The following is a 23,078-nucleotide window of genomic DNA, read 5'->3' as shown; positions in this document are numbered from 1 at the left end:
GAGATCTCAGAGAAAATGAGAGATCGACACAAGTTATAGGCTAGGCCAGGTAAGGCAACCTTCAACGATATTCTCCAACACAAAAACAGAATTACCTGGGAAAACTAAGCAGGTCTGGCAGTATCGGCGGAGAAGAAAAGAGTTGACGTTTCGAGTCCTCATGACCCTTCGACAGAACTTGAGTGAGTCCAAGAAAGGGGTGAAATATAAGCTGGTTTAAGGTGTGTGTGTGTGTGTGTGTGTGTGTAGGGGGGAGGGGGGTGTGGTTGTAGGGACAAACAAGCAGTAATAGAAGCAGATCATCAAAAGATGTCACAAACAACAGAACAAAAGAACACATAGGTGTTAAAGTTGGTGATATTATCTAAATGAATGTGCTAATTAAGAATGGATGGTGGGGCACTCAAGGTATAGCTCTAGTGGGGGTGGGGGGAGCATAAAAGATTTAAAAATATTTAAAAATAATGGAAATAGGTGGGAAAAGAAAAATCTATATAATTTATTGGAAAAAACAAAAGGAAGGGGGAAACTGAAAGGGGGTGGGGATGGAGGAGGGAGCTCAAGACCTAAAGTTGTTGAATTCAATATTCAGTCCGGAAGGCTGTAAAGCCTTAAACCAGCTTATATTTCACCCCTTTCTTGGACTCACTCAAGTTCTGTCGAAGGGTCATGAGGACTCGAAACGTCAACTCTTTTCTTCTCCGCCGATGCTGCCAGACCTGCTGAGTTTTTCCAGGTAATTCTGTTTTTGTTTTGGATTTCCAGCATCCGCAGTTTTTTTTGTTGATATTCTCCAACAGTTGTTTCATATCCTTCTCCACTACATCCATATTCTCACTACCATTATTTTGTTAAGAAAGTTAACATCTCCACAAAACTGACACCTTCCACAATTAGATATTTTTGTGGTCAGTATTGTAACAAGGAGGGAAGCATTACATCAGTTGGCAAATTAAAATTTAAAATGTATTCAATGCTTAAAGAGCAGTTCATAAAAATGAAAGCTAGGGGGAAATATAAAGCTTCTATGAAATCTACAAAAAGGAGATTAGAAAAGCTAAAGGGGTAGAGTAAAGAAAATATTTTAAAAACATAAAGGGAAATCCTTTTTGAATACTTGTTTTAAACTTGACATACTCTCCATAAAACCCACAGAAACATACCTTTTGATCTACTCGCCAATTTCCAGATTGGAATATTCTTGATTCTATTTCATACTTAAATATTACTGCTACCAATCTATGATTCAGCTTGCTAATATTTTCTCCCATTTAATCTGGTCCCCTGTGATTGACTTTTTTTTTTGTCTTTTTTGTTCTTACACTGAATCTAAATGTATTATGGTATATAAAGGGCTTTTTATAGACACAAAGGGGAGAATTTTCTCCCTGTTGGGCAGGCCAGTCAGAAGCAGGTGTGGAGCAAATCGCCACCCACATTCGGCTGCATGCCGCCATTTTATGTGGGCGGGCCAATTAAAGCCCACCCAGCGTGATGCACAGACGGTAGATTTATTTATTTAATAAAACCTTCAGGAAACCTCACCCTGCCCGTGGATGAGGTGTCCTGAAAAAAGTGAAGGCCGCTTGGGCTCTTTGCCTGCCCCCCCTGCCAACCTTAAGGATGGACGGGCAGTCCTGTCAATTATCTAAATTGGTCTCCTAATGGCCTTAACAGGCTTTAGACAGTCCGGTGGGCGCACAGCCACCTCCAGCGCACGCCCACCGGATGAAAGATCGGAGTGATGCGCAGTGATGTCGGGATGGATGCCCAATGTTACCATGCGTCATTTTACGCATCAGCGTGCCAGGCCCACCCCCGCACATCGACATAAATTCTGGCCAAAGTCACTGGACATATTCAGGGTAGGGCTTCTCAGAAATGAATAGGCAGGCTGGCCATGAGGAGCGATGCAATGATATTGAATATGTAGCTCACCTCTGTTTTGACAGAGAAGGTGGATATTAGGATTATAGAACCAGTAGGAGTGGGAGCTGAATTGTTGGTGCTATTTGAAGAGAAAAAATGCTAAAAAGAGGTTTCTCAAACTTGGCATAGACAAATCATCAATGCCCGATGGTTTACACCCGAGGAAGACTAGGAGAGAAATACTGGATACAATTTTCCAAAATGCTGTAGAAAGAAGAATTTTGCCAGAGGACTAGAGGATGGGAAATACAATTCCTCCCCTTCAACAAAAGGAGCGGTGGATAAATCAGGAAACTATAGGCAAATTAATTTTATTTCAGTTGCTGGTAAATTACTACAGCAACTAATTAATTTACTAAGCAGTAGGACAAAGCCAATCTAAGAGACAGGTCGCATTAACAATCTTATAGAATTCTTTGAAGTAAGAACAGGAAAGAACTTGAAGGAATTCTTTGAACAAGCAGTACAGATACAGGAAAGGCCGTGAACATAGTTTGCATGGAGTTAACAAGAAGCATAGACAGTATCAATAATAATGAAATATGGTGCTGATAAATGAACTTCTAAAAGTCAAGAGATTTGAGGAGTTTAAAATACTAACAAGCTTTGAAGGATTCAAAGACCAGATACTACGAGAATCACCATAAACGGCTGCACTTACAGAAAACAGATGCAGCTGAGGAAGGAAAGATAGAAGTTCATCATGACATTGGAGATAGAATAGGCAGTAGCCTTTGTTAAGCTCCAGGTCTATAATATACAGTTGATTTTTCTCACAAAAGTCCTATATTTTACACCAAATACTTGTTGGCATCCAACAAAAGTAAATCTTCTCCTGAAATGCTATAGAAGCTTAAACTTTTAGAAAGGGGGAAGAGGGCCATCAAAAATTGGCACAAACACTCCAGCTCTTTCCTGAATGTACATCAATCACAAAGCTTTAACATAGATTTTGGCACTGTAGGCTGTGTGGGTAACTAGGTACCTTGCAAACATCTTTCTCAATGCAGCAAAAACAGCTGGTCTAATAATGCCTTCATCCGTAAATGCAGATAAAGTTTTGACCACATCAAGTATCAGTACCTGATACGTACTGAGGGATTTAGTATTGAGGCAGAGTTTGTAAAACTGGACCCAAAAATTGCACTTGACTCCATAATTCTATTTGAAGTGAATGGGAGTGAAACCTAAACTTGTCCTTTGTCTTCTTTGCTGATTGGGCTGAGTTGCTATTCTGCTATAGTGGTGGTGATGGCAATATGACATAAATGGCATGTCCAAGGTCTTCAAAAATCAGTAATCACAACTATAAATATATAGAGATAACGGTAGTCGACAACCCGAAAGATTCTATTCTTCCAATTGTTACTAACGGGATAGGTATGGATACAACAATTTAAAGCAGGATGAACCAATTGTTGTTCCTTTAAGCACTTACACAACATGGATGCTAGATAATCTCTAGTATTAGTTTTGGATGTATACCCTTGTAGTCTGAATTAAATGGTTTGCTTATATTCTCACTATCTATTCCTTTGAGCATTTTAAGTACTTGGGTCATGTCTCATCTCAAACTTCGGTGAAAAGGCTCAATTTAGTTACCCGCTGCTCATAAATTATTTCCTAAATTCTTTAGAGGGAAGACACGATCACAAGGTATGTTTCTCTAAACATGGCCTTAACTGTAATCAGTCACGATAATCAATACCCTGTTTTTTTTAAATATAAAGGCAACGTAAGCAAGCCGCTACAGGTACATTCACAAAAAGTGGGGTTAGATACTAGAGTGGATGAAGTTATTCATAAATGAGTACCTTATTGGCAGCTTGTGCATCCATGTTTTAGAATCAGATGTTTATCTTTGCTTGATCCATTTAATTAACAATGGCATCAGATTATTGACCATTAGACATTTGAACTAATCAGATCCAATTTTCTTTGTTATTTGTTACATTAAGCACTGGCATTAGAATGCCAAGCTTATGGGTCTCACCAGTATTTAATTGCAAAACCCATCCAATTAAACTTGTCAATTTTATCTCTTCTCATTCTCTGATGTTCGACTTATCAAATCATCCTTAGAATAATTAAGTACAAACCTTTGAATCATACCGGTCATACTTGGATGCTGACATCTCTCCAATTAGAATTACCACCATTGCCCTTTTCAGTCATACTTGCAATAGCCATTCAACAGCAAGCAATTGTTTTAACTGTGCTGCAGTGTAACAGCAGTGCAATACTGGCTGTCATTTAGAAACTCTCAAAATTCTTACCTGGTATCCTTTACTGGCGGGAGGATAGACACAGGCACTGAGAGAAGGTTTGCGAGGAATGTACTCCAGCACAACTAAAAAGATGAACATTAACCACTAAGTTTTGCATGCTATCTTAAATTATACTTTGTTTGTTCAGAAGGTAAAAGTTCAATGCAAAAATGCATTTTTTAAAAATACCATATAATTGAAAGCATGTAAAACTCTAAATCATGTTCAAATTAGAAACTTTCCTCATGAATGAAAATGCACTTTGTGCAGAGTTAGAAAAGAATCAAAATACCTGATATGGGTCAAACATTGCTGTAGTGCTTGCATTTGAGTAATCTGTTGCAAAAACAGCACCTACATTTAAGGAACAACACAGGTAAAGTACAGATAATTGAAATTAAAATAGTTGGCACATATTAAGCAGTTTCTGAAGGTCATTTTACCCATCTTAAAACATCCAGAAAGACAGTACACTTCCGCACTGTTGCATTGAACTGCATCTTAAATAATTCCATAATTTTCACCTCCATTACTTTTCTTGGAATTCCATGCCGATCATTCTTTATACAAAAAATTCCTGATCTTAGTTCTAAATTTATCTTTTACTAGTCTGAACTGGTGTCTCATCTTACTTGATTAGTTTTATTTAAGGTAGTATTCTGAGCTAAACTCCTCCATTCCCTTATGATTATTTTCCACCTCTAGGAGATTACCTCTCAGATGCCTACTTTCTAAACAGGAAGCCTCAATCCTCACTGTTTACACTCCTCAACCCAGGGATCAGGCTCTAGGCTCATCTGTGCACTGCTTCCAGCACCTGAAAGTCGTCTTTATTTCTCAGCAACTTGACCTGAACATCGTGCTCAAGGAGCAGTCTACTATACAGTACGATAACAATTTCCTCTGACTTGAATTCCGACATATTTGGTTAGCTCAGTTGGCTAGACTGTGGTGCAGAATAACGCCAACAGCACGGGTTCAATCCTCTTACCGGCTCAGGTAATTCTTGAGCCTACCTTCTTGCACAGGAGTGACATCATGGCAATGGCCATGATTAACAGCTTTGGACAATGGGAATGCTACATGAAGAAAGAGACATTTTACTCCCTTTGTTGATTGCTGACCAGCATCAGTTAGACATGTTGAACATCAAGTCTACTATAGCTCCAAGGTCTCTCTTGAATTTATCATTATGACTACATTCACTCATGACAAACTAATGGAACTGAGAGAAGAAAATCATCTTATTCACACTGTTTGATAATGGCTGAAGTTTGCACAGTGAAATGCTCCATCATTATGTTTAGCTACGCTTCATGTTTAAATAACTGGGCACCAGTCAATGGCAGAAAATCACAACTTCAGCAGCAAGAATGTCAGCTAATCTACATGACCATAAAGGAAGGATTAATACTTCGGGCATATTATTCAAATTAGGTTATATTCAAAATGCTCTTCTAATTGACCTTATGACCACAAAACTATAATTCTGTAATTATATCATCTATGTGCTAATAGTACAAGTACATATAAAATAAACTACAGTAAGCCCTCACTTTTAAGTCACCCACTTAAAGTCTATTTGCTTTAACGTTGTTTACATTTTAGGACCTTTTTTTGGACTGGTATTGCCAATTTTAATTTTACATCGTCTGCACTCTGGCCCCACCTCCCAGCGCTGAACTCAGGGCCAGCCGCTGCCATGTTCTGATGCCGGAGCTGCCACAGTCACCAGAGGCTCAGGCAGCAGGGACAGAGTATGTGGCAAAGTGAGATACCCTGTACCTTTAAGAGAATCAAAGTGTACTAATCATGTGACAGCACTGACAAATCACTGTACAGCGCAGACATCTGGGAGCTGCAAGCCTCATTCTGGAGGTTGCTGAGTGAGCACTTATGATCTGGTGCTCTGCCCTATGTCTCAATAAACCATCACTGTTTATTCTTACATCAGTCTCCCCAATTATTGATGACAAGCAGCAATTAATGAGTACATAGGAAGGCATGCAGTTAGGGTGCGGTTGGCTAACAAACTCATTTAGCAAGACATAAGAGAGTGAGACCCAAGATCCAGGAGCAGGAGCAAAGGCAGGGACAGGAAGCTGCTAGCTGCCAATTGGGTGATGAACTATGAGAAATCTGGGGCAAGCTTGGAGATGGGGGAGGGATCGGCACACCTCCCTCAGATCCATCCGTGGCCCCTCCCCCCGTCGACTCATTCCGCAGCACCCTGTGGGAAAGGGGCACAGCCCCTGCAGACTGAGGGGGGGGGGGCGGTGGAGAGCGTGAGCACGACAGAGTGGGAAAGGACAAAGAGAGAGAGGGGGAGAGAAAGACGGTGGGAAAGGGGGTCAGAGAGAGAGAGAGAGAGATACAGACAGTGGGAAAGGGAGTCAGAGAGAGAAAGACACACACACACACACACGCACGCAGATAGATAGACAGCATGGGAAAGGAAAATAAGCAAAAATTTGAGTTGCGTTTCAGAAGTGTTGTGGGTGAGACACAGGAGCTGTGCTGCTCAGGGCTTCTTTAGTGATTTAGTCTTATCTGAATTGAATTTGTAGAGTGCTTCTGTTATATTAAGTGATTTATTTTATTTTGCAAGTTACTCCAGCTAGGAATACATAAGGCTGCACATGTACAGTACAGTATTTCAACTTGTATGTTGGTTTTCCTGGGCGAGAAATGTCCAATGGAACCTAACTCCAATTTTAACATTGAGTCCTGCGGGAACCAGAGATTCACTTAAATCACAATTTTCATGAACACATCCACAACTTTGAAGACTTACTGTATAGGAAAAGTGTGAATAAGTACAACATAAGGAATTGATAGTGCTGAATCAATGGTCATTTAGGCTCCCATTTTCTGCCCAATCCTAAAATAATGCCTCATTCTTCCAAAATAATGCTAATGTGAATAATTGCATATAACCTAGTGGATTTAAGTGATTTGGACACAGTTAACAATATATTTTTCTAAAATATCACATCCATTGTAAATAATACATTTCATCGATGTGACAAAATGCTATTTAGCTGCTTTATCCTTCTGGACCAATTAAGAAATATTTTTATAATACTAAAGCTAAAGGAAGTGGCTTTTATAAGTACCATTAAATGTGGTAATCCAACAGACTGCAACACAGATAGAAAGCACCAAAAGGACAATAAGTAAATATTAAGGATGCAAAAAAGGAATACGATTATAAAATCATGCAAATAATAATAAGGCCAAGAGTAAAAGTTATTTTTATAAATATATTAAAAGTAAGAGAGATGTGAGCGCAATAAAGCAACACAGAGGCAACAGTGTTAATAGAACAAAGAACAAAGAAAAGTACAGCACAAGAACAGGCCCTTCGGCCCTCCAAGCCTGTGCCAATCATATTGCCGGTCAACTAAAACATTTTGCACTTCCGGGGTCCGTATCCCTCTATTCCCATCCTATTCATATATTTGTCAAGCTGCCTCTTAAACACCACTATCACACCTGCTTCCATCACCTCTTCTGGCAGCGAATTCCAGACACTCACTACCCTCTGCGTAAAAAACTTGCCCCGCACATCTCCTCAATAGTTTTCTCCTCTCATCTTAAATCTATGTCCCCTAGTAATTGACTCTTCCACCCTGGGAAAAAGCTTCTGACAATCTACTCTATCCATGCCACTCATAATTTTGTAAACTTCTATCAAGTCATCCCTCAATCTCCATCGCTCTAGTGAGAACAATCTGAGTTTCTCCAACCTCTCCTCAAAGCTAATAACCTCCAGACCAGTCAGCATCCTGGTAAACCTCCTCTGCACCCTCTCCAATGCCTCCATATCCTTCCAGTAATGTGGTGACCAGAATTGCACACAATATTCCAATTGTGGCCTAACCAAGGTTCTATACAGCTGCAGCATGACTTCCCAGCTTTTATACTCAATACCCCTGCCAATGAAGACAAGCATGCCATATGCCTTCCTGACTACCTTTATCCACCTGTGTTGCCACTTTCAGTGACCTGTGGACCTGTACACCCAGATCCCTCTGCCTGTCGATGCACTTAAGGGCTCTGCCATTTACTGTATAATTCCTGCCTGTATTAGACCTTCCAAAATGCATTACCTCGCATTTGTCTGGATTAAACTCCATCTGCCATTTCTCTGCCCAAGTCTCCAACTGATCTATATCCCGTTGTATCCTTTGACAATCCTCTTCACTATCTGCAATACTTCCAACCTTAGTGTCATCTGCAAACTTACTAATTAGCCAAGTTACATTTTCTTCCAAATCATTTATGTATACTACAAACAGCAAAGGTCCCAGCACTGATCCCTGCGGAACTCCACTAATCACAGCTCTCCATTCAGAAAAGCACCCTTCCACTGGTACCCTTCGTCTTCTATGACCAAGCCAATTCTGTATCCATCTTGCCAGCTCACCTCTGATTCCGTGCGACTTTACCTTCTGTACCAGTCTGCCATGAGGGACCTTGTCAAAGGCCTTACTGAAATCCATGTAGACAAAATCCACTGCCCTTCCATCATCGATCATCTTTGTCACTTCCTCCAAAAACTCAATCAAGTTAATGAGATACGACCTCCCCTTCACAGAACCATGCTGCCTCTCGCTTATACGCCATTTGCTTCCAAATGGTAGTAAATTCTGTCATGAAGAATCTTTTCTAATAATTTCCCTACCACTGACGTAAGGCTCACCGGCCTATAATTTCCTGGATTAGCCCTGCTACCCTTCTTAAACAACGGAACAACATTGGCCATTCTCCAGTCCTCTGGGACCTCACCCATAGCCAGTGAGGATACAAAGATTTCTGTCAACAATTCAATGGTAGATTTATTAACCAAGTATTTTAGATCCATTTTTACAGCAGAGGAATACTAAAAATAAATCAAGAGGGGGAATTTAGTGGATTTGATACAAGTTAAAAATAATAATGGAGAAAATAAAAGGAATTAGGAAAGATAAATCTCCAGGGCCTGATGGGTTTCCGCCCCAGGCTATCAGAAAAAGTAGGTGAATAAGTTGGGGAAGCATTGACCAGAATCTTTCAAAGCCATCTCAATTTGGGAATTGTACACTAGATTGGAAATTGTTCATGTCACTCCACTACTGAAGAAGGATGAGAGAGATACATCAGGTAGTTACAGCCTGTCAGTTGCGGAGAAGATACTAGAATCTGTTACTAGAACTACAATGACTGAGCACTTAAATAAACAGGAGATGAATCAGAGAAAGCCAGCATGTCTTTTTAAGACAAGCCATGTCTGAATAATGTAGATGGGTTTTTTTTTGAGGAAGTCAGTAAGATAGATATTGATGCACCTATGGACTCTAGAAGGCAGGAGTGGGATAAAGGTTACATACTCTAATTAGTTGGATGTGACAAGCAGTGCTCTGTAGTAATCTATTCCAAGGCTTCAACTTTTCATTATGTTTAACAATTTTGATAAAGGAAAAGAGTTGCATATCCAAGTTTGCAGATGATATTAGGAGAGACAGTAAGTAATACAGATGGGAGCAGGAAGTTGCAAAGGGCAGAGACAAATTAAAGAATGGAAAAGATTATTTCAAGTGGAATTCAATGTGGACAAGTAGGAGGTTATCCACTTTTGACTCAAGAATGCTAAATCAGAATATTTTCCAAACCATAACAAACTAGCAACTGTAGAGGAAGAGATTTAGGAGTCTAAGTTCAGAAACCAATAATCCAAAAAGCAATCAAAAAGGAAATGTCAGCCTTTATCTCAAGGCAGTTCAAAAAGAAAGTGGAGGAAGTTATCCTTTGGTTTTACAGTCTTGGTCAAACCCCATCTGGAGTACTATATTAGTTTTGGGCATCAGACCTCAGGAAGGATATGAAAGCCCGAGAAGGGATGCAGCACAGATTCACCAGAATGCTACTTGGGTGGTTGCATAAACTTGGCTCGTATTCCCTAAAGTATAGAAGATTGAGGGGTGATCACACTGAGGTGTTAAAAACGTTAAAAGCATTGGACAGGAGAGGTATAGAGAAGCTATTTTCTCTGATATGGGAATGGGAATCAAAAACAAGACAATATTAAAATTTGAGCTAGTCCATTCAGGAGCAGAATCAGGAAGCACTTGTTCCACACAACGGGATGCAGAATCTGGAACTCACCCAAAAAAGGCTGTTGATGCTGGGATAATTGGAGCTTTTAAGTCGGAGATAGATTTTTGTTACGCAAGGGTATCAAGGGTTTATGGAGCAGTGGAGTTGAGGGACCGGCTAATCTGCTGTGATCTAGTTGAACGATCCATCAGACTCAAGGGGCTGAATGGCCTATTCCTTTTCCAAATGCTCCCAAGGCATTTTTTAAATAAACTGCTCATAGTCCTTAAGCAATGGACTTTATACCTCAAGGAAAATCTTTTCTATCAAATAGTCTATCAATTAATATTAACTAGTAGAGCTCCAATAGTGTTGCTACGAGTAGCCCATGGCAAGAGCAGGGAAGCAGAACAATTAGCGCTCATCAGCATGGAAAATACTATCACCCAAGAGAGTTCAGGGATCAAGCTTGGGGAACAGAGATATACTAAAGGTCTCAAAGAAGGGGAGAGGCAACGAGTGTGGAAAAGGGGAGAATCTGTGCAAGATAAAGTTATTGGAGGAGAGAGTGAGTAAGATGTTTTTCCTCAATTTTTTTTTGTTTAAACTTGATAATAGATTTTATTTTAGGTGCTTAGAAAGTGGGTGATGCAAGAAGGCAATGTAGCTGCCCAAAGGATACAAGGCCCATATACAATGCTCAGGGATGAGTGGGACATTTTTTGAGAGACAATGAAGTCTTTTGTGTGTTTTGGTAACTGTTTTTAAATATTGTTTATTTGTCACATTATAAAGTTGTGTGAAATTTGAGTCAATCGTGATGTTTACAAATTATAGTGTAGGCACTTTCCCACAGCCTATAGTACACATAGGGTGAACAACCATTAATTATGTGGATTGAGTACAAAACTACAAAAGGTTATTCAATTCATAATTTTGGCCTCAAATAGTTTTAATCAGATCATAGTATTGAATTTGCTGCTTCACTGCCCTTTAGATCGAGGTAATTTTTTAAAAATTCATTCAAATTTAACATTTTGCTTTGAAGGTCAAACTTACCTTTTGTCAGTTTGTACAACAGCCACGTATCAATGGTCCCAAAACAGCAGTTTTCTTCAGCAATAGCATCTTGAACCTGTAAGGAGATGCCTATAGTAAAATATATATATATATATATAAATGCCACAGCTTCAAAATATAAAATTTGCTTGCAATATTGGCCCTTCTGTCTCTCTTTCCTGGGCTAGTTAAGCACAAGAGGACTTTCATAGCATTAAGTTACATAGCTCCTGTCTTCAGAAGGACGAACCAGATCATAGATTGTAGAACGTACCTCAACAAACTAATTCACAAATGCAGACAAACATGCTGAGAAACCATGTTCTTCAGGTACTGTCACAACTCCCAGAAAGTTAAATCTAGAATACTTTCAGAGAAGACCTATGCCATATTTTTTTAAAAAATCAAATGATATAGTGTGAGATATGCTGCCTCTGAAAAACAGGAGCATTTTTTACTGCTCATAATTGAAGCAATGCAGCCACACACTGTTACTGCAGTGATGGGAGTATCAGACACCTTTAAGTGTTTAAAAGCAAAAAAACTGCGGATGTTGGAAATCCAAAACAAAACCAAAAATACCTGGAAAAAACAAGCAGGTCTCACAGCATCTGCGGAGAGGAGCACAGTTAACGTTTCGAGTCCGTATGACTCTTCAACAAAACTAAGTAAAACTAGAAGAGGTGAAATATAAGCTGGTTTAAGGCCGGGGTGGGGGGGGGGGCAAGTAGAACTGGATGGAGGGCCAGTGATTGGAAGAGATAGCCAAAAGATGTCATAGACAAAGGGACAAAGAGGTGTTGAAGGTGGTGATACTATCTAAGGAATGTGCTAATTAAGGTAAGAAAGCAGGATAAGCAAGGTACAGATAGCCCTAGTGGGGGTGGGGTGAAGAAATCGAAATAGGCTAAAAAGTAGAGATAAAACAATGGATATTTAAAAATAATGGAAATAGGTGGGAAAAGAAAAATCTATATAAATTATTGGAAAAAAAGGGGGAGGGATGGGAAAGGGGGTGGGGATGAAGGAGAGAGTTTATGATATAAAATTGTTGAACTCAATATTCAGTCCAGAAGGCTGTAAAGTGTCTAGTCAGAAGATAAGGTGCTGTTCCTCCAGTTTGCATTGAGCTTCATTGGAGCAATGCAGCAGGCCAAGGACGGACATATGGGCATGAGAGCAGGGCGGAGTATTGAAATGGCAAGCAACAGGGAGGTCTGGGTCATGCTTGCGGACAGACCAAAGGTGTTCTGCAAAGCGGTCACCCAGTCTGCGTTTGCTCTCTCCAATGTAGAGGAGACCGCATTGGGAGCAACGAATGCAGTAGACTAAATTGAGGGAAGTGCAAGTGAAATGCTGCTTCACTTGAAAGGACTGTTTGGGCCCTTGGACGGTGAGGAGAGGGGAAGTAAAGGAGCAGGTGTTGCACCTTCTGCGGTTGCGTGGGAAGGTGCCGTGGGAGGGGGCTGAGGTGTAGGGGGTGATGGAGGAGTGGACCAGGGTGTCACAGAGGGAACGATCTCCACGGAATGCCGTGGGGGGGGGGGGGGGGGGGTGTGTGTGAAGGGAAGATGTGTTTGGTGGTGGCATCATGCTGGAGTTGGCGGAAACGGCAGAGGATGATCCTTTGAATGCGGAGGCTGGTGGGGTGATAAGTGAGGACAAGGGGGACCCTATCATGTTTCTGGGAGGGAGAAGATGGTGCGAGGGCGGATGCACGGGAGATGGGCCAGACACGGTTGAGGGCCCTGTCAACCACTGTGGGTGGAAAACTTCGGTTAAGGAAGAAGGAAGTCATGTCAGAGGAACTGGTTTCGAAAGTGGCATCATCAGAGCAGATGCGACGGAGGCGAAGGAACTGAGAGAACGGGATGGAGTCCTTACAGGAAGCAGGGTGTGAGGAGCTGTAGTCGAGGTAGCTATGGGAGTCGGTAGGCTTGTAATGGATATTGGTGGACAGTCTATCACCAGAAATTGAGACAGAGAGGTCAAGGAAGGGAAGGGAAGTGTCAGAGATGGACCACGTGAAAATGATGGAGGGGTGGAAATTGGAAGCAAAATTAATAAATTTTTTCAGGTCCAGATGATAGCATGAAGCAGCACCGAAGTAATCATTGATGTACCGGAGAAAGAGTTGTGGGAGGGGGCTGGAGTAGGACCGGAACAAGGAATGTTCCACATACCCCATAAAGAGACAGGCATAACTGGGGCCCATGCGGGTACCCATAGCCACACCTTTTATTTGGAGGAAGTGAGAGGAGTTAAAGGAGAAATTGTTCAGTGTGAGAACAAGTTCAGCCAGACGGAGGAGAGTAGTGGTGGATGGGGATTGTTCGGGCCTCTGTTCTAGGAAGGAGCGAAGAACCATCAGACCATCCCGGTGGGGGATGGAGGTGTAGAGGGATTGGACGTCCATGGTGAAGAGGAGGCGGTTGGGGCCAGGGAACTGGAAATTGTTGATATGATGTAGGGTGTCAGAGGAATCACAGATGTAGGTGGGAAGGGACTGGACAAGGGGAGAGAGAATGGAGTCAAGATAGCAAGAAATGAGTTCCGTGGGGCAGGAACAGGCTGACACAATCGGTCTGCTGGGACAGTCCTGTTTGTGGTTTTTGGGTAGGAGGTAGAAGCAGGCCGTTCGAGTGTTTCAATGTTTTCTTGTTGAATTCAATGTTCATGTGTGTTGCAGCTTCTTGGTCCAAACAAGAAGGCATTCCTGTGATGGAAGACATTTTATTGGTGTTTCATAAAATGCTCAATTTTCTCCTTAATTGTAACCTCTGCTATTTTTCCACTATTGGTAGCTGTGCTGGAATGGAGTATGATATTTCCATTTTAAGATTAGCAGCAGACATTTGAAGGGGATAGCTTTACCATCCCTACAAAATTATCCAACAGAGGAGGAATGTTATTTAGGCAAATCTATGACTTCTGCATGTGCAGCTGACAATCCCAGGATTGGTATACAGCTCTGCGGAGAAAATCCTCCCTCCCCCTATCAAACACTGAAGAATCCTCAAGATAATCTCTTCACAGACAATGCAGTTCATCTACTCAGACCCATGGAAAACAGACCCTCCACCCCCCGCCTTTGTTTCACAATGGCACTGAAGCCAGGAAGTCAAATAAGGCAAGTGATGCAATCCCACAGAAAGGTTGGGTTTAAAATCTGCAATAGAGATTGAGCTTTAGGTAGAATTTGAATATGTGGGACAAAAAAGTTAACATTAGATATGTGGCAGAGAATCAAACCACGCTGCCCAACCTGTCCATGCTGGTCCACTCATGGATTCTCCCATCTTCCCTTATCTAAATTTATTATTGTAACTATTTATTCCGTTCTCCTTCATATGCCTGCCTAGCATTCCCTTAAATGCATCCATACTATTCACTTCAATCATTCCATGTAGTAAAGAATTCCACTGAGTAAGGAAGTTTTTTCTGAATTCCCTATTGAATTTCTTGTCTATCTTATATTGATGGCCTCTAGTTATGCTTTTCCCCATAAGGAGAAAAATTTTCTATGCATCCACTATCAAAACCTTTCATAATTTTAAAGACCTCTATTAGGTCATCCTTTAGGTCAGGTGACCTCTTTTAGGTTAAATAGTTTTGGACTGGAATCTCCCTCATCAAACCGTCCATTTTTAGGTGGTGCAGCAGAAAAGATGGGTTCAGGGAGGCCTCTTCAGCAGTTCCCTTCAACGAGCCCCCTCCCAATCCCTTTACCATCAGGGATCTAGGCATACTTATCCTTTAAATTCAAATGATGGTCCAGTTTCCTTGCATTTCACCACTGTACTGCCGAATTCCAATAGGACCAGAACCGGAGTAGAATAACATAGACTCTAGCAGTGAGAAAAGCATTCATCACTCTTTCTGCTACTGTAGCCACAATCAGAGCAGGTTTAGTATAACTGTGGCCCAGGTGGTAGCACTTGTGCCTCTGAGTCAGTGTGAGTCCCATTCCAGAGATCTGAGCACTAAATTCTAGGCTAACACTCCAGCGTAGTACTGCGAGTGCTGTAAAGGAAGGCCAGGGGAGTTATCCCCAGCGTCCTGGCCAATACTTTCCTTCAATCATTATTAAAATAAAAACTCTGGTCATTATCAATTTGCTGTTTCTGGGAGCTTGCTGAGCATAAGTTGGTCGTCATGTTTCCTACATGACAACAGTGCCTTCACTTCAAAAGTATTTGATTGGCTGTAAAGTTCTTTGGGACATCCTGAAGTCATCAAAAGCGCTATATAAATATATGATTTTATTTTTCTTACAATTTAAAATAAATTTAACATGTACAGGATATCTTCGAGCTGTTTGCTGCATCACTATAGGATTTTCCTGAGTTTTCTCTTCAAGTCTTTACACAACTGAGGCAGGTTTCTTCCGCAAAGCAGAGGTACTGCCAGTACGGATAAATCGATCCTGACCTTGGAAAATGGGTTGGGGTAATAGCAACGGGAAATAGTCATGCTCAAACCAACTTGGGCAGCAACACAGATGAAATCTAAGCCAGACTCAATGTTCCCCCTCCTTCATAATTCTCAACACTCCAAAGTAATATTTGAATCAAAACATATCACAAAGTTCTTAAACAATTAATTAAAGCAGACTGAAACAAAGGGCACATAAATCATGCTTTGCTGAGATTGAAATCAGTGCCATTGACTTTGCTTGCTCAAAAACTGAAGCAATATGGGAACAGTGCTATGGTCTGGGTCTCCATATATGTTGTAATGTCATCATTTAATGTATATGTGCCCACTTCTGCACTTATTCTGGGAACCCATTACTGAAGACTCAATTACATTGCACTGAAAATTGGCATAAAACAAAACTATTTGATCTTAAAACAGAATCATCTCTTGCTTTGGTCTTTCATGATCTGTCATCTCAAGAGATGGAGATGAGCCTTCCTGAAGCTAGATGAGAAGATAACAAAAGCACACTACACTGGCTGTGTAAGGAATTGAAATCGAGCCTGTTGCCAGCACTGACCAAAAGCAACCTTCAATTCAATCGGAAGACAGCTCCACACAAAATGCACAGTTACCAGAATTATACATGATGCTAAGGATCGAAACGACTCAAAGGCTGTTTTAATAAAATGGAAAAAAATCAGAAGCTGCAGCTAAGCAAAAGAAGTTATTTAAAATTTTTTAAATAATAAAGTATTTGAATACTTTAAGTAACTTTTAGATTGTTGCATGAATGCAGATGAGGGGAAAAGCTATTCCCGGTGATTGGATTTGGGCAATGGTACATGTGGTCTGAAGAGCAAGCAAGGATTGCAATGCTCATGTTCTTAAAGGGACATTGTCCCAACAGATCAGCAAAGGGCAAACTTTGGGCTGCAGGAAAGAAACTGCAACATTTGGAGTAATTTATTCTTCCACTCACCCCCCCAGCTCGAAAGCTCCAGATTCTAGAATGCTAAATCTGTTTAAATCTGTAATTAATTAAAAAGATAGGAAAGGGAAATTAGAGTCTTGCAGTACTGAAGAAAGAGGATGTGTCAGAGGATTCAAGGTCAGAATCAATTTGACTAGAGCTAAGGAATAAGAAGGGCGCAATTACATTGCTCGGTGTAATGGGAAGGATATGAAGGAACAAATCTGCAAGGGAATTACAGAGAGGTGTAAACATTGTGGAGTAGTTATAATGAGGACTTTAATTACCCAAAAATGGACTGGGATAGTGGTAGTGTGAGGGGCAGTGAGGGACAAGTGTTCCTAGATTGTGTTCAGGATAATTTCCTATAATAGCATATATGTCCAGTCCAACAAGAAAGGAGGCACTGCTAGGCATGGTTCTTGGGAATGAGGTGGGCCAAGTAGATCAAGTGACAGTGGGGGAACATTTAGGGGACAGTGATCATTGTATCATGAGGTTTAAGATGACAGTGGAAAAGGATATTGGTCAATCCAGAGTAGGATTGGCACAGAGCGGACTTCAATGGGACAAGAACGGAGCTGGGCCAGATAGACTGGAACCAAAGGTTGGCAGGAAAAACAATAGCTGAACAACGGGCTACCTTCAAAGAGGAGATGGTTTGGGCATAATCAAGGTACGTTCCCTCAAAAGGGGAAGGGCAGGACAAACAAATCCAGAACTCCCTGGATGACAAAGGAGATGGAAATTAAGTTAAAGAAGAAAGTGTGCTTATGACAGGTGTCAGGTAGCAAATACAATTGAGAACCAAGCTGAATACAGAAAGGATGTGAAAAAGCAAATACGAGAAGCAAAGAGGGATTATGAAAAAAAGACTAGCAGCTAACATAAAAGGAAATCCCAAAGTATTCTATAAGCGCATCAATAGTTAAAGGGTGGTAAAAGGAGGAGTAAGGCCAATTAGAGACCAAAAAGGGGGTTTACACAAATGCAAGAGGCATGGCTGAGATGTTAAATTAATACTTCACACCTGTCTTTACCCACGAGGTAGATGCTGCCCAGACAATGGTGACAGAGGAGGAAACTCAGTCACTAGAAGGATTTAAAATTGATGAGGAGGAGATATTGGATAAGTGGTCGATACTTAAAATTGATAAGGCACCAGGACTAGATGAGATGCATCCAAGAATATTGAAGGAAGTGAGAGTGGAAATTGCAGAGGCACTGGCAATAATCTTTCAATGTTCCCTGGATTCAGGGGCAGTGCCAGAGGACTGGAGAATTACAAACATTACGCCCTTGTTCAAAAAAGGTTATAAAGATCTGCCCTGCAGTCACAGACCAGTCAGTTTAACTTCAATCATGGGGAAACTTCTAGAAACAATTATTCAGGATAGAATTAATAGTCACATGGAAAAATGTGGATTGATTCAGAAGAGTCAGCATGGGCTTGTTAAAGGAAAATCATGTCTAACTAACTTGCTGGAGTTTTTCAAAGCTTGTGGATGACACAAAACTTGGGAGAATTGTAAACTGTGAGGACAGTGTGGACCTTCAAAAGGACATGGACACATTGGTGGAGTGGGCATATAGGTGGCAGATGAAGTTCAATGCAGAGAAGTGTGCAGTGATACACTCTGGAACAAAGAACATGGAGAGACAGTTTAAAGAATGATACTATTCTAAAGGATGTGCAGGAGCAAAGAGACCTGGGTGTATAATTACATAAGTTGTTAAAGATGGCAGGACAGGTAGAGAAAGCTGTTTCGAAAGCATTCAGTATTCTAGGCTTCATTAACAGAAGGCATAGAGTATCAGAGCAGGGAGGTTTGATGAACTTATAAAAGATCCTGGTAAGACCTCAGCTGGAGTATTGTATACAGTTCTGGGTGCCACACTATAGGAAGGATATGAATGCATTGAAGAGAGTGCAGAAGAATGGTTCCGGGGATGAGACACTTCAAATTATGAAGAAAGATTGGGGCAGTTGAGACTGTATTCCTTGGAGAGGAGAAGGCTAAGAGGAGGCTTGATAGACATTTTCAAAATAACGAGGGGTCTGGGCAGGGTATATAGGGAGAAACTGCTCCCACTCGTAAATGGATCGAGAACCAGAGGGCACAGTTTTAAAGTGTTTTGCAAAAGAAGCAAATGCGAGGCGAGAAAATCTTTTTCACACAGCAAGTAGCTAGGGCTTGGAATGCACTGCCTGGAAGTGTGGTGGAGGCAGGTTCAATTGAGGCATTTAAGCGGCCATTGGATGATTATTTAAATAGAAACAATGGGCAGGGTTACGAGGAAAAGGCAAGAGATTGGCACCAATATAAAATGCTCAGAGTGCCGGTGCAGACACGATGGGCCGAATGGCCTTCTTCTGCATCTTAACAATTCTGTGTTTTAATTAGAGGGCAAGTTGAGAGGTTCTTATATTTGATTCTTTTTGTAAAATTCAGGGCTTTATCATCTTTGAGGTTTTGCCATTGATTGGTTATGCCATCAATAAATTGCTCACACAAAATTGCAAGTTATTAACGCTGGGAAAAAATCTGATAGGCTGGATTTCTTATTCCACACTTACAAGTTTTTCTGCTGCTGGGCCCAATTTGCAGGATAGAGGACACAAACTGAGAAGTTGCAGTAACTATTTCTGCCAGCAGAAAGCTGTACCTTCATCCCTAAACTTAGGCCATACAAGTTTCACCTAAAATATTGCTAGAGTTAAATAATTATTGATATCTTTTTGATAACATTTTGGCAGCAAATGTTGCAATGAAACAGACCGAAGAATTTTAGCTGAAATCAATCAGTTTAGACCAGGAGGCAGAATTACGTAATCAAAACACAAGTACAAGGAACAGAAAGCCATACTGTTCAATGTATTGGTCAGTCTGCCCATTTTTAGATACCAAGACACAAGGGAGATACTTAAGCCTTCATGGAGTTCAGGAAAGCTGCAAGATCTTTAGCATCAAAGGACAGTTAATGAGGAAAGGCTACAGCAACTGGATGCTTTCAGCCTTGGAAATGGGTGACCAAGAGATGATCTTATAAAGAAGTATAGAAGATAGTAAACACCATAGAAAAAGCAGATTCAGAACACAAATTCACATTATAACATCATGACAGGACAAAGGGGCACAGGTTCAAAATAGCAAAAGGTAAACTTTGGACTGATATCATGAGGTTCTTCCTTATCCAAAAGGATCAATACGTGGAATGGACCTTGTGCTTTAATCATTGAAGAAACAGTGTGCGCTGTGGAAGTTGGCGATTAAGGGTGGTAGAGACGGCAATATAGGCACAGATAGAGGCCACCTACCCTTTGAGCCTGTTCCATCTGGTCTACAAATCTAACTCCATAAACCCACCTTTGCTCCATATCCTTTAATACATTTGGTTCACAAAAATCTATCATATTCGTTTAAAATCAACAATTGGTCCAGCATTAATTGCCATTTGCAGAAGAGTTCCAAACTTTTACCACCTAGTGTGTGTAGAAGTGTTTTCTCATTTCACTTCCGAAAGGTCTGGTTCTAACATTCCCCAGACGAGGAAAAGAGACTGTAGAATCTTTCGCATTGGATGATTCAAGATGTGGCTAATCGGCCCTCTTCATCCCTACATCTTCTGAAAGAGCACCAGCATATTATAATTAACACTTCCCCTAATAAGTACAAGATACCCACATAGGAAATAGGATTTCTTTGTCTCCACATTTAAAACGAGAAAAAAAAAATTACCAAATGCCAAGATGTTAACTTACTAATGGGTAAAAAGGATTTTTTTCTAACAATCGTTCTATTCATCTTCCATTCTCCATTTAGCTCTCATATTTTGTCACTGATTCAGCCAACTCTTCCTGTAAGTTACTCCTTCCTCTCTCCCTTCATTCTTCTGCATGCAATAACTTAGCTGATATAACAAAGCTCCAGGGAATTTGGGAGGAGGAGTAGATGCATAGGCTTGTTAGAAGAACTGACTGCTCAAAGAGGTTAGCTTTGAGGAGGGTTTTGAAAATGCTGAGATGTAGTAGCAGGGAGCTGACCATGAAAAGAATTCCAAAGAGGGGTACGACAGCTAGCAACAGTCGAGAGAAGGAAACGGATACCCACAAGCAGCCAGGCACATAAAGAGCAGAGGATGGTGGCTGGGGTATAGGGCTAGTGGAAGTTCCAGAGCCAGTGTAGGGATAGCACATGAGAGGACTTCTAAAGCAGTTAAGGCTACACCATCCTACTAGTTATAGTAACAATTGGAAGATGAACAGAACACAAACTGGAGTCATATTTAGTACAAAGGAAGATGGTTGTGGCTATTGAAGGTCAATCATCTCAGTTTCAGGACATCACTGCAGGATTTCCTCGGGGTAGTGTCCTAGGCCCAACCATCTTCACCTGCTTCATCAATGAACTTCCTTCCATCAGAAGGATGATTGCGTAACATTCAGCACCATTCACGACTCCTCAGATACCGAAGCAGTCCATGTCCAAATGCAGCTAGACCTGGACAATATCCAGGCTTGGGCTGACAAGTAACATTTGCACCACACAACTCAATGACCGTCTCCAACAAAAGAGAATCTAACCATCGCCCCTTGACATTCAATGGCATTACCATCGCTGAATTCCCCACTATCAATATCGTGGGGGTTATCATTGACCAGAAACTGAACTAGACATAGCCAGGAGCGTAATGGAATACTTTCCACATGTCTGGATGAGTGCAGTTCCAAAACTCGAGAAGCGCGACATCATCCAGGTGTTATGACGCAGCAGGTGATGTGTGCTAGGTGGATCAAATCCACGAGAGAAACTTGATCACGAAGTCACAATGGTTTTGCAATTTGTATTTATTTCAAGAGGCGTGCCCTGAATTCAGTAGTAATAAGTCCACCAAAATGTGAGTTTTTTTTTAAAAGAAAACTAAATTAACATTTATTAACAAAAGAAAAGATTTCAAGCACATACATCGGTCTACAAATTACTACTTTAAAACTCCTGAAACCCCTAATTAATCTGGCTTCCAGTTACACCCCCGTTAAGGCAATGGTAAAAAAAATAGATTTAAACAGATCCAGGCAAGTCAACACGATACCCTGGACAGTAGAATTCAAAGTGGCTTTTCCCAGCTTCGGTTTCTGGAGACAGCAGCTTAATGCACAAATGCTAGAGGCTTTTTACACTTCTGGTAGATCTTACAATGCCTTCTGACACATAGCTGCATTCAGTTTTATAGGTGTTTCTCCATTTTAATGTAAATTCCATTGTTCCCATATGTTTTTGAAACTTTACCTATCTCATAATATATAAATCTTTTCATGGTGCTCATTTTATCAGTGGCCTTTGGGAAAAATAAACATACTGCTTGGCCTAGCTTCTCTGGCTAGGTGTAACATCCTACCATCTCTTTGAAATTCAAACTACCCTGATTTATCTAAAAATGCAAATTTTCCTCACCTCACATCCTAAAATTTCAGCCATGTTTACGTATTTAGCATTTCAAACCTGGGTTCTTTTGATGAGTCAAAGTCTCCAGACCAGCTATCTGCAATTCAATCTCTCTCACACACACACACACGCACACAATCCAAACCCGAAAGTTAACCTAGTTTTACAATAAATCACAATAATATTATGAGAATTATTATACCCTCGTGACACAAGACAAAGCAGCCCGCTTGAATGGCACTACATTCACTCCCTCCACCACCACCAATGCACAGTAGCAGCAGTGTGTACCATCTACAAGAAGCACTGCAGAAAATCACCAAGGTTCCTTCGACAGCACCTTCCAAACCCACGACCGCTACCATCTAGAAGGACAAGGGCAGCAGATACATGGGAACACCACCACCTGGAAGTTCCCCTCCAAGCCACTCACCATCCTGACTTGGAAATATATCGTTGTTCCTTCACTGTCGCTGGGTCAAAATCCTGGAACTCCTTCTCTAACAGCACTGTGGATGTACCTACCCCACAGAGACTGCAGCAGTTCAAGGCAGTACACCACAACCTTCTCAAGGGTAATTGGGGATGGGCAATAAATGCTGGCCTAATCAGCAACACCCACATCCCATGAACAAATTAAAAAATTCTGTTGGCTAAAATCACAGGAAAGTGTGTGTCTCATATATGAGGGAAGATAAAATTGTAGGAGTTAAAGTGTACTCAACTTCACCAAATACCTAGAAGGATTATGTTGGTGTAACAAAGGGGTTAAAAGCATACACACAGATTTAAAAACTGCTAAATGGCCTGCTACTTTAATCTGATTGGTCACAAGCTGATACAAAATCAAAAGGAGGAGCTAACAGCAGTGAAGTAACAATGTTGGACATAGTAAGGGTATGTCAA

At 41.0% G+C, this 23,078-nt stretch overlaps 1 protein-coding gene across 2 annotated transcripts in view; it reads right to left on the bottom strand.

Annotated features, from left to right (window-relative positions):
• The window catches only part of gk5 (glycerol kinase 5), a 92,297-nt gene that overhangs the window by 36,079 nt on the left and 33,140 nt on the right, over positions 1-23,078 (bottom strand). For both annotated transcript variants that reach the window (XM_041182844.1, XM_041182845.1), the window contains exons 6-8: positions 11,334-11,409; positions 4,489-4,550; positions 4,206-4,279 (exon numbers count right to left, since the gene is read on the bottom strand). In XM_041182844.1, coding sequence (XP_041038778.1) covers positions 4,206-4,279; positions 4,489-4,550; positions 11,334-11,409 — 212 coding nt within the window. The remainder of the gene's footprint in view (positions 1-4,205; positions 4,280-4,488; positions 4,551-11,333; positions 11,410-23,078) is intronic.

Source organism: Carcharodon carcharias, chromosome 2, assembly GCF_017639515.1.
Source record: "Carcharodon carcharias isolate sCarCar2 chromosome 2, sCarCar2.pri, whole genome shotgun sequence".
Lineage (NCBI taxonomy): Eukaryota > Metazoa > Chordata > Chondrichthyes > Lamniformes > Lamnidae > Carcharodon > Carcharodon carcharias.
This window is presented reverse-complemented; position numbering and strand designations above follow the sequence as displayed.